Below are 12,857 nucleotides of genomic sequence, written 5' to 3'. Positions count from 1 at the left end.
TATGCATTAAAAGTTAAGTTGTTATTGGGGCACCTGGGTGGCTCAGTCAGTCAACCAACTCAAGCTCTCAAGCAACCTAACTTTATACCTGAAGAAACTAGAAAAAAGAACTAAGTATATAGTTAGTAGAAGAAATGAAATAAAGATCAGAACAGAAATAAGTGAAATATAGACTAAAAAGACAAGAGAAAAGATGAAAGAAACTAAGAGATGGATTTTGGGAAAAATAAACAAAATAGGCAAGCCTTTAGCCAGACTCAAAAAAAGAAAAAGGAAAGAAAAGAAAACAAGAGAGGGCTTAAACAAATTAAAAATGAAAGAGGAGACACTACAACCAGATAGTACACAAATACTAATGATCATAAGAGAGCACTACAAACAACTATAGGCCAACAAATCAGACAACCTATAAGAATTGAATAAATTCCTAGAAACACACAATCTACTAAGGCTAAATCATGAAAAACAGAAAATGTGAACAGACCAATAATGAGTACAGACATTGAATCAGTAATCACAACTTTCTAACAGAAAAAAAAAAAAAAAAAACAGAACCAGATAGCTTCACTGTTGGCAAATTCTACCCAACATTTAAAGAATTAATGCCAATCTTTCTCAAACTCTTCTAATAAACTGAAGAGAGAAAAAACACTCCCAAATTCATTTTATAAGGCCAGTATTAGCCTTATATCAAAGTCAGACAAGGACATTACAAGAAAAGTATAGGCCACTATCTCTAATGAACAACAGAAGCAAAAATACTCAACAAAATATCAGCAAACTGAATTCAACAGTACATTAAAAGGATCATACACCATGATCAAGTGGGATTTATTCCAGGGATGAAAAAATGGTTCAATATCTGCAAATCAGTCAATCTGATACACCTCATTCACAAAATGAAAGATTAAAATCATATGATCATCTCAATATTTGCAGAAAAAACATTCTACAGAAATCAGCATCCACTCATGGTAAAAAAAAAAACAAAAAAAACAAACACCTTTCAACAAACTGGGTATAATATGAGAAGCTATAGTTAACATCCCATTCAAAATCCAAAAAAACCACAAACAGACAAACAAACAAACCTGAAAGTTTCTCCTCTAAGATCAGGAACAAGACAAGGATGCCCAAACTCACCACTTTTATTCAACATAGTACAGGAAGTCCTAGTCAGAACAAGCAATTAGGCAAGAAAAAAAAGAGAGAATCCAAATCAGAAAGGAGGAAGCAAAACTTCCTATTTTTAGATAACATGTTATATACAGAAAATCCTGGGGCACCTGGTTGGCTCAGTCAATTGAGCGTCCAACTCTTAAATTCGGCTCAGGTCACGACCTCATGGTTCGTGGGTTCAAACCTCCACTATCAGTGTGGAGCCTGCTTGGGAATCTCTCTTTCTCTCTGCCCCTCCCCTGCATGTCCTCTATCTCTCTTTCTCTTTCTCTCTCAATAAAGAAACTTAAAAAAAAAAAAAGAAAATCCTAAAACCCTACTGAAAAAAAAAAGGTTAAAATAAATGAATTGCAGGATACAAAATCAATATGAAAATCAGTTCCATTTGGATACACAAACAATGAATTATCAGAAAGAAAACTTAATCAAAAATAAAATATCTAGGAATAAATTTAACCAAGGAGGTGAGAGACCTGTACTCTAAAAACAGGAAGACACTGATGAAAGAAACTGAAGACAACACAAATAAATGGAAAGATATTCTGTGCTCATGGATTACAAGAATTAATATTGTTAAGATGTCTATACTAACAAAGCAATCTAGAGATTTAGTGCAATCCCTATCAAAACTCCAATGGTATATTACACACACACACACACACACACACACACACACACACACACACAAAACCCCACACAATCCTAAAATTTATATGGAACCACACACACACACACACAAAAAAAACAAAGAAATCTTAAGAAAGAAAAACAAAGCTGGAGGTATCATGCTTCCTGATTTCACACTATATTACAAAACTAATAATCAAACAGTATAGTATTGGCATAAAAACAGACATATGTATCAATGGAACAGAATAGAGAATCCAGGAATAAAAACTCATGCATATATGGTCAGTTATTTTGACAAAGGAGCTAAGAATATTCAACCAGGGAAGGATAGCCTCTTCAGAAAATAGTGCTGGGAAGACTGGATAACCACATGCAAATGAATGAAACCAGACCCCTATCTTACACCATACACAAAAATCAACTCGAAAAGAATGAAAAGACTTGAATGTAAGATTTGAAACCATAAAACTCCCAGAAGAAAACATAGATGGTAAACTCTTTGAAACTGGTCTTGACAATGATTTTTTTTTTGGGGGGGGGGATTTTATATCAAAGCAAAGACAACAAAAGCAAAAATAAACAAGTGGGTCTACATCAAACTGGCAAGCTTCTGCACAGCAAAGGAAACCATCAACAAAATGAAAAGGCAACCTACCAACTGGAAGAAAATATTTGCAAATCATATATCTGATCAGAGGTTAATACCTAAAATATATTTTAAAAGTCCTACAACTCAATAGCAAACAAAAAACAAAAAAACAAAAAACATCTTATTAAAAAATGGGCAGAGGATCTGGGTAAACATTTTTCCAAAGAAGACATACAGATGGCCAACAGGTACATGAGAAGGTACTTAACATCACTAATTATCAAGGAAATGCAAATCAAAACCACAATGAGATATCACCTCACACCTGGTACAATTGCTATTATCAAAAAGACAAGAAACAAGTGCTGGGAAGAATGTAGAGAAAACTGAACCCTTGTACACTGTTGGTGGGTATGTAAACCAGTACAGCCACAAAGGAAAACACAGTACAGCCTTATGGTGGCTGCTCAAGAAATTAAAATTAGAGGGGCACCTGGGTGGGTCAGTAGGTTAAGCATCCAACTTCGGCTCAGGTCATGATCTCACACTTTGTGAGTTTGAGCACCGCAGGGGCTCTGGCTGACAGCTCAGAGCCTGGAGCCTGCTTTGAATTCTGTCTCGGTCTCCTTCTCTTTCTGCCTCAACCCTACTCACACTCTGTCTCTCTCTCTTAAAAATAAATCAACATTAAAAAAAATTTTTTAAACGGGGCACCTGGGTGGCTCAGTCAGTTAAGCATCCAACTTTGGCTCAGGACATGATCTCACAGTTTGTGAGTTCCAGCCCCACATCGGGCTCTGTGCTGACAGCTCGGAGCCTGGAGCCTGCTTCAGATTCTATGTCTCCCTCTCTCTCTGACCCTCCCCTGATCATGCTCTGTCTCTGTCTCAAAAATAAATAAAAACATTAATTTTTTTTTAATTTTTAAAGAAATTAAAATTAGAACCGCCATATGATCACATAGTGATCATATTTGCTTAAATAAACTTAAAAAAAAAAAAAAAAAAAAAAAGACCTGAAAGTCAAAATTACTCCTTAATCCACAGGCTGAAGAATGGATGTAGTTGTGAGCAGGTATGAAAACATTAATTTCACAGTACATCTCCATCGAAGCTTTTGGATGACCAGGTGCATTTTCAGTGAGCAGTAATCTTTTGAAAGAAATCTTTTTTTGTAAGAGGTCTCAACAGTAGGCTTAAAATATTCAGTAAACCACGTTTATAAACAGATGTGCTGTCATCCAGACTTTGTTACTCCATTTATGGAGCATATGCAGAGTAGACTGAGCATAATTCTTAAGGGCCTTAGGACTTTCAGAATGGTAAATTAGCACTGGCTTCAACTTAAAGACACTGGCTACATTAGCTCCTAATAAAAGAGTCAGCCTATCCTTTGAATCCAGGCACTGAGTTCTCTTCTTTAACTATTAAAATCCTAGATGGCATCTTCTTCCAGTATGAGGCCATTTTGTCTACACTGAAAATTGACTACACTGTTGTCTAGTGTAACCACCTTCATTAATTATTTGAGCTAGATCTTCCAGATAACTTGCTAGAGCTTCCACATCAGCACTTGCTACTTCACCTTGCACTTCTATGTTCTGAAGATGGCTTCTTTCCCTAAACCTCATGAACCAACCTCTGCTTAGCTTCAAATTTTTCTTCTGCAGCTTCCTTACCTCCCTCAGGCTTCATAGAATTGAAGAGAGTCAGGGCCTTGCTCTGGACTAGGCTTTGGCTTAAGGGAATGTTATGGCTGCTCTGATCTTCCATCCAGACTACTAAAACTTTCTCTGCATCAGCAATAAGGCTTTTTCGTGTTCTTATCATTCATGTGTTCATTGGACTAGCACTTTTAGTTTCCTCTGGGAACTCTTCCTTTGGAAAAGCTGGATTTGGCTACCTTGCTCAAGAAGTCTAGCTTTTGGCCTATCTCAGCTTTCAACATGCCTTCCTCACTAAGCTTAATCATTTGTAGCTTTTTTTTTTAAGTTTATTTATTTTAACAGAGAGAGAGTGTGTGCATGCAAGTGGGGGAGGGGCAGAGACAGGGGGAGACAGAGAATCCCAAGCAAACTCCACGCTGTTAGCGCAGAGCTTGATGTAAGGCTTGATCTCACAAACTGTGAGATCGTGACCTGAGTTGCAATAAAAAATCGGACCCTTAGCCAATTGAGTCACTCAAGTGCCCCAATCATTTCTAGCTTTTGACTCAAAGTGAGAGTCATGTGATTCTTCCTTACACTTGAACAGTTAGAGGCCATTGAAGGGTTACTCACTGACCTAATTTCAACCCTGTTGTGTCTCACTTGGAGATCCCAGGAGAGAGAGAGAGAGATGGGGGAACAGCCAGTTGGTGGTAGAGTCAAATCACACACATTTATTGATAAAGTTCACCATCTAAAACAGGCATGGTTTGTGGTACTCCAAAGCAATTACCATAGTAACATCAAAGATCATTGGTCAGGGGTGCCTGGGTGACTCAGGCAGTTAAGTGTCTGACTGCAGCTCATGTCATGATCTCGCGGTCCATGAGCTCGAGCCCCGTGTGGGGCTCTGTGCTGACAGCTCAGAGCCTGGAGCCTGTTTCAGATTCTGTGTCTCTCTCTCTCTGACCCTCCCCCGTTCATGCTCTGTCTCTCTCTGTCTCAAAAATAAATGTTAAAAAAAATTTTTTTTTAAAGATCATTGGTCATAAATCACCATAACAAATATGAGGACAATGAAAGAGTTTAAAATATTGCAAGAATTACCAAAATGTGACACAGAGACATGAAGTGAGCAAATGCTGTTAGAAAATGATGCAGACAGATTTGCTCAATGCTCAATGCCACAAATCTTCAATTTGTAAAAAACATGGTATCTGCAAAGTGCAATAAAGCAAAGTGCAATAAAACTAAGTATGCCTATACAACCTTTCAGTTGTAAGGTAAATAAGGTCTGAGGAGCTAATGCAGTATCATAGTAACTATAGTTCACAACACCACATTATAGAATTTTGCTAAGAGAGTAGAACTTCTATGTCAAATTTGCTAAGACAGTAGAACTTATATGCCCCCCCCCACACACACACACAAAGTATGTGAGGTGTTGAATGTGTTAACCAGATGAGGGGAATCCTTTTATTATGCATATGCATATTAAATCATCACAATACATACTTTAAATATCTTACAATTTTGTCAATTATACCTCAATAAAACTGAGGGGAACAAAACAGGAAAAATTAGAAACTATGGAATCTTCCAAATATTAAAAAAGTCCATTTCCCAACGATAACAACTATAACAAACATAAATTTGTTTTCCAAAAAATTCACCTCTGTAGTTTTTTTCCAGTGCAATAACAATCACTCAATCATATTTACATAAAAATATTTGTCTTCACAAACAGGTTAAAACAGCAGCCTTCCAGTTACCATTGAGTAGAGAAAAGAAAAAATAACTAATAAGCACTAACTTCTCTACTGAAACCTATCTGCCTTCCCCGGTTTGGTTCTCCAACTTCTGGCCAAGACTATAAGAAAAATGATCCCTTAATGTATATGATGAGACTACAGTAATAGAAACTGTGTAGCTGCCTACCCCTTCTTCACCTGAACCAAACCTGAAACTTTAAAGAGAAAGAATATAAATGTTATACCACCTGTAGTATCACTTAAAATTATCTCTTTTTTCCTCCTCCTTTTTTTTATAAACACACATAAAACCTCAAAACCTCAAAGCCTCTTTGAAAACACATTTACCCTAATTATTTTTAAGAATTAAAAGAATCACTTGAAGAAAAAAAAAATCTGATGATGCAGATTATATAATTAACAGTGTCATTAACTTGTTGCTTGGTGATTCTTTAATAGATGGAGAAATATAAAAATAGTTTCAATCTACAATGAGAATTCTCATTTGTATGCAATAAAGAATTCAAGGACTTACCTTAAAAATGGCATTTTTTGCCTTATATGTAGCAAAATAGGGTTGTTCCAAAAGCCACAATGATGTAAGAATGGCAGCTGTAGAGGTCTTTACACGAATGACGGGGCTATACTCACAGGATAACTCAGTGAGACTAGGATCACAGAGCAGTCTTCTGTCAGACCACCTTATCATCCATTCCAGCAGCTTTCTTATACTGCCAAATGTGTTATTTAGTGCTAAAGGAAGATCTTCTTGAGGGTTAATATCACTGCATTGAACTGCTTTGAAAATACATCTTCCAGTTTTGTCGGTCTTGGGAGTCCAAAACATATGGTTCGACAATCTCTGGACTAAAGGTTTCCCTGAACTGTCATCTTGTGTTCTGTAAACTGACTTTTGTTTTAAACCGAACAATCCACTTGTCCCTTCAATTTTATTGACTTCATTCAAAGGGTTCTCTAAAAATGACCTGATTCCTTGATCCAGTACTGAAGCTGAAAGTGCTTGGTTTTCTGGCTTTTCAGATTCATATAACTCAGGAGCAACAACAAAACAAGAGCCAGCTCTAAACACATTTTGGCTTTTGGTTTTGCTTCGACGTCGTTTTAATGTTGTATGTACATCAAAAAGTAAAGAATTAAGTTCATATTCTCTAAGATGTCCAGAAAAACTGGTTAGAAATGGAATGCCAGGATCCTTAGAATCAAGTAGGTCTCTTTCAAGAACATAACTCAAGAAGAGATCAAGGAATTTAATATATTCATCATCATCACGTTCAAATTCCCAAACACCTATTACAGGCAGTGCATTTTGTAATAGCTTTTCATGATCTTTTCTTTCAAGATTTTCTTTCTGATTACATATCTTCTTTTTTTCCTTGGGCTTACTAATCAATTTTAATTCCATGTGATTTGGGGCATTTCTACAGCAAAACAAAATTGAAAAAGACAAAATTAAAGATTATTTAATAGCAAAAACGGATGTTAGAATTGACAATGAAAATTCTCTCCGTGACTGAATTATATATATATATTTTAATGCCTCAATTACGTATCTTTCAAATGAGGGGGTTAGATTAAATGATCTCTAAGTGTTGACTAGAGCTGAACATTCTTAGTGAAAAAATAAAACAAAATATCAAAAGGGGAAATTTGAGTTAAAAAAGACTGAAATGTGTTCACAGAAATTTCACTTTTAAAAACATGAATTTTTGAAAAAAACAAAAAGGTCCTCTAACAAGTGAGAATTTAGGAATCCAAAGTCAACAGAAATCACAAGCCACCAACATACATCCTAATTTATGGTTTCTTGTTTTTTGCATCTGCACCTTTCAGCTCCCCCTGTACAAGGTACAACAAGCAGGAATGCCTTCAAGACTCTTTACTACACAAGAGTGGGGCATTTTTTCTAAACTTTCTACTGCTATTAAACCTGCTAGGCGAACATTTTAACTGCCAATCAGAATTACTTTTATTTTTTAATTTTATTTTTAATTTTTTAAAATTTACATCCATCAACTGATGAATGGATAAAGAAATTGTGGTTTACATACACAATGGAATACTATGTGGCAATGAGAAAAAATGAAATATGGCCTTTTGTAGCAACGTGGATGGAACTGGAGAGTGTGATGCTAAGTGAAATAAGCCATACAGAGAAAGACAGATACCATATGGTTTCACTCTTATGTGGATCCTGAGAAACTTAACAGAAACCCATGGGGGAGGGGAAGGAAAAAAAAAAAAAAGAGGTTAGAGTGGGAGAGAGCCAAAGCATAAGAGACTGTTAAAAACTGAGAACAAACTGAGGGTTGATGGGGGGTGGAAGGGAGGGGAGGGTGGGTGATGGGTAGTGAGGAGGGCACCTTTTGGGATGAGCACTGGGTGTTGTATGGAAATCAATTTGACAATAAATTTCATATATTAAAAAAAAATTAAAAAAATACACACACACAAAAATAAAAAAATAAAAAAATAAAATAAAATTTACATCCAAATTAGTTGGCATATAGTGAAATAAAGATTTCAGGAGTAGATTCCTTAATGCCCCTTACCCATTTGGCCCATCCCCTCTCCCACAACCCCTCCAGCAACCCTCAGTTTGTTCCCCATACTGATGAATCTCTTCTGTTTTGTCCCCCTCCCTGTTTTTATAATATTTTTATTTCCCTTCCTTTATGTTCATCTGTTTTGTCTCTTAAAGTCCTCATATGAGTGAAGTCATATGACACTTGTCTTTCTCTGACTAATTTCACTTAGCATAATACCCTCTAGTTCCATCCACGTAGTTGCAAATGGCAAGATTTCATTCTTTTTGATTGCCGAGTAATACTCCATTGTGTATGTGTGTGTGTATACACACACACACACACACACACACACACATATATATATACACACACACCACATTTTCTTTATCCATTCATCCATCAAGGGACAACTGGGCTCTTTCCATACTTTGGCTATTGTTGACAGTGCTGCTATAAACATTGGGGTGCATGTGTCCCTTCGAAACAGCACACCTATATCCCTTGGATAAATGCCTAGTAGTGCAAATGCTGGGTCGTAGGGTAGTTCTCTTTTTAGTTTTTTGAGGAACCTCCATACTGTTTTCCAGAGTGGCTGCACCAGCTTGCATTGCCACCAACAAACGCAAAAAGAGATCCTTTTTCTCTGCATCCTCACCAACATCTGTTGTTGCCTGAGTTGTTAATGTTAGTCATTCTGACAGGTGTAAGGTGGTATCTCATGGTGGTTTTGATTTGTATTTCCCTGATGATGAGTGATGTTGAGCATTTTTTCATGTGTCTCTTGGCCATCTGGATGTCTTCCTTGGAGAAGTGTCTATTCATGTCTTTCATCCATTTCTTCACTGGATTATCTGTTTTTTTGGTATGGAGTTTGAGAAGTTCTTTATAGATTTTGGATACTAACCCTTTGTCTGATATGTTGTTTGCAAATATCTTCTCCCATTCAGTCAGTTGCCTTTTAGTTTTGCTGATTGTTTCCTTCGCTGTGCAGAAGCTTTTTATTTTGATGAGGTCCCAGCAGTTCATTTTTGTTTTTGTTTCCCTTGCCTCTGGAGATGTGTTGAGTAAGAAGTTGCTGCGGGCAAGATCAAAGAGGTTTTTGCCTGCTTTCTCCTCGAGGGTTTTGATGGCTTCCTGTCTTACACTGAGGTCTTTCATCCATTTTGAGTTTATGTATGGTGTAAGAAAGTGGTCCAGGTTCATTCTTCTGCATGTCGCTGTCCAGTTTTCCCAGCACCACTTGCTGAAGAGACTGTCTTCAGTCCACTGGATATTCTTCCCTGCTTTGACAAAGATTAGTTGGCTATACATTTGTGGGTCCATTTCTGGGTTCTCTATTCTGTTCCACTGATCTGAGTGTCTGTTCTCGTGCCAGTACCATACTGTCTTGATGATTACAGCTTTGTAGTATAGCTTGAAGTCTGGGATTGTGATGCCTCCTGCTTTGGTTTTCTTTTTCAAGATTGCTTTGGCTATTCAGGGTCTCTTCTGGTTCCATACAAATTTTAAAATTATTTGTTTTAGCTCTGTGAAGAATGCTGGTGTTACTTTGATAGGGATTGCATTGAATATGTAGATTGCTTTGGGTAGTATCGACATTTTAACAATATTTGTTCTTCCTATCCAGGAGCATGGAATCTTTTTCCGTTTTTTTGTGTCTTCTTCAATTTTCTTTCATAAGCTTTCTATAGTTTTCAGTGTATAGATTTTTTACCTCTTTGGTTAGATTTATTCCTAGGTATTTTATGGTTTTTTGTGCAACTGTAAATGGGATTGATTCCTTGATTTCTCTGTCACTTCATTGTTGGTGTATAGGAATGCAACCGATTTCTGTGCATTGATTTTCTTTCCTGCAACTTTGCTGAATTCATGAATCAGTTCTGGCAGTTTTTTGGTGGAATCTTTTGGGTTTTCCATATAGAGTATCATGTCATCTGCAAAGAGTGAAAGCTTGACCTCCTACTGGCCGATTTGGATGCCTTTTATTTCTTTGTGTTGTCTGATTGCAGAGGCTAAGACTTCCAATACTATGTTGAATAACAGTGGTGAGAGTGGACATCCCTGTCTTGTTCCTGACCTTAGGGCAATGCTCTCAGTTTTTCCCCATCGAAGATGATATTAGCATTGGGTCACAATTCCTTTTAAATCTGTTTCCTTTAACCATGGTCCTTAGGGAAGAACAGATTCCTAGTTCCCCCAATAAGGGAAAGAAAGGGCTCGTGTTAGGCACCTGGGCTGGAGGTCTATGTCTCTTATTAAGAAGGCACAACAAGCAGCCGCCATTGTATTCCTGTGCTAACACTGAAATCGTCTGGTGAAACAAGCACACCATTTCTAATACTATGAGGCATGGTTTAAGCAGATGCTTATATTTAGAGTCGATAAAGTTATTTCATTTAAACAAGATTATGGCTGATTACTTAGTCTTTCAGTCATGGGAAGGATAAACTTCATTGCAGATAATGGAATTATAAAGAAAAAATCTAGCTAGAGTAATAGAGGTTTAAATGATAAGAATTTCTCAACAATTTATAGACAAGTTTCAAAGATGAACGTGCAATTTCTTTCCCTGGAATCCCTTAAAAATAATATAGCTAACCCAATAATTTTAAACTATTTAAATCTGAAGATTACTAAAAACAGTAAAAGCCTCCCAGTGAACTCTACAATTTCATCTACTTACCTGATTTTATACTATCAGGTAGCAAAATTATTTCATATCTCAATAATATTTTAAATAAACTTTCAAATATATAGTTTCATTTTACACTCCTAATATTCTTGTGAGTAAAGGAAGGTAGCACTTATCATTCATATTGTTAACACTGCAATCAGTGAGGTTTCTGGGACAAGAAATCAACTCATCTGTTGCGTGAACTGCTGAAAATATTTTTTTCCAAAGGAAGTGAATGCTTACTATTAAGACATCTCAACTGTACCTTTTAGAGAAATGTATCCTACTTTTTTCTTCAACTGACAATGCTTCAGAGAAGGTATCTGCTGTATCTGCATCACTGTGGACTAGAGAATTCCCCAGTTCTGTGAGTGTGCTCCTGCTCAAACTAGTTCCTAGGGAAAACCTATCAAAACCCAGAACCTCAGCTGGTTTTTCTTCTTCAATTGGTTCCCAGATATTCATTTCAAAAGAACCTATATTTCTTTGCACACGTTTTAGGGCTTTCACTCTCACTTTATGAACAGAATGCATAATAACAGACATCATTTCCTCAGTTTGGGGACCTATAAAGGAAAAAACAAAAAGCCTTATTACAACACATTAAAATGTTTCAACTCAAGACACAAAGGGACCCGGGGCACCTGGGTAGCTCAGTCGGTTAAGTGTCTCTTAGTTTTGGCTCAGGTCATGATCTCACCATTCATGAGTTCCATGAGTTCGAGCCTCTCATCCAGCTCTGTACTGATGGCATGGAACCTGCTTGAGATTCCCCTCCCCTTCTCTCTCTCTGCCTCTCCCGCACTCACTCTCTCTGTCTCTCTCTCAAAATAAATTTTAAAACATTTAAAAAAAATTTTAAAAAGACAGAAGGGGACCCAATTCCAGTCCCTCCTGGGAACATGGAATCCAACTGATGACTAAGACTCATTTCCACATTCTTACAGAGCATGCTTTGTATTTGTCAGAAAGCTATGGTGCGTATTTTAAGGTAGAATTGCAGAAGTTAGAGAAGGTCCATTAAAGAACAATAAAAGGGACAGAGCCCAGACTCCATAAAAACATGTGCTCTGGAAAACAAAAAATTAAGAAGTAACTTAACTATTTAAAAAATCAGACAGATAATTATAAAAAGAATCACTACTATTTTTTCATTCCCAAGAGTGGTGAATAAGAGAAAATGAGTATAATTTTAGTCAAAGAAACAAGGACACCTTTTTCACTTCAAATAGTGGGAAATAGGAATGTAAGTTTTTCAAGGCTGCCTACAGAAAAAAGTTTAAACATTATTATACATTAACATATATATAAAATGTATACACTATACATTTTAGAGAATGCCAAGAAAGTCTTAAGAAAAATATAAACCACAAATATATTAATGCAATAATGTATGATCATAGGACATAACTAGACTTAAATACTAGATTAAGTTATTAAAAAAAGGTAATTTGAATTCTTTAAAAATTTCCACATTATGAATGTAGTTAATGTCACTGAATTGTACACTTAAAATATTAAATTTTATATTACGTATGTTTTAACCACAATAAAAAAAATTTTCCACAAGGGCATGTTGAATGTATAGGATAAAATTAGAAGGAAGAAGAATACTAGTTTTCAACAAAATATCTGCCTTACGCAAAGTACTGTATGCTTATTTTATATATTTTACCTTATTTAACCCTCTGTTAATACACATCCATAAAGTAGGTAATAATACACCCGTTTTACATATAAAGAAATGGAGCTCAGAGAGACTGGGCAACTTGCCTATAGTCACACAGTCATTAACTGACAGAACCATGACATGAAGTCATCTTTATCTGGTTCCAAAGCAAAA

The 12,857-nt window shown here is 36.3% G+C and overlaps 1 protein-coding gene across 6 annotated transcripts in view; it reads right to left on the bottom strand.

Annotated features, from left to right (window-relative positions):
- Positions 1–12,857, bottom strand: part of CPLANE1 (ciliogenesis and planar polarity effector 1) — a 138,975-nt gene that overhangs the window by 74,182 nt on the left and 51,936 nt on the right. For all 6 annotated transcript variants that reach the window (XM_042996319.1, XM_042996351.1, XM_042996355.1 and 3 more), the window contains exons 25-26: positions 11,280–11,580; positions 6,330–7,233 (exon numbers count right to left, since the gene is read on the bottom strand). In XM_042996319.1, coding sequence (XP_042852253.1) covers positions 6,330–7,233; positions 11,280–11,580 — 1,205 coding nt within the window. The remainder of the gene's footprint in view (positions 1–6,329; positions 7,234–11,279; positions 11,581–12,857) is intronic.

The sequence above is a fragment of the Panthera tigris genome, chromosome A1 (assembly GCF_018350195.1).
Source record: "Panthera tigris isolate Pti1 chromosome A1, P.tigris_Pti1_mat1.1, whole genome shotgun sequence".
Lineage (NCBI taxonomy): Eukaryota > Metazoa > Chordata > Mammalia > Carnivora > Felidae > Panthera > Panthera tigris.
This window is presented reverse-complemented; position numbering and strand designations above follow the sequence as displayed.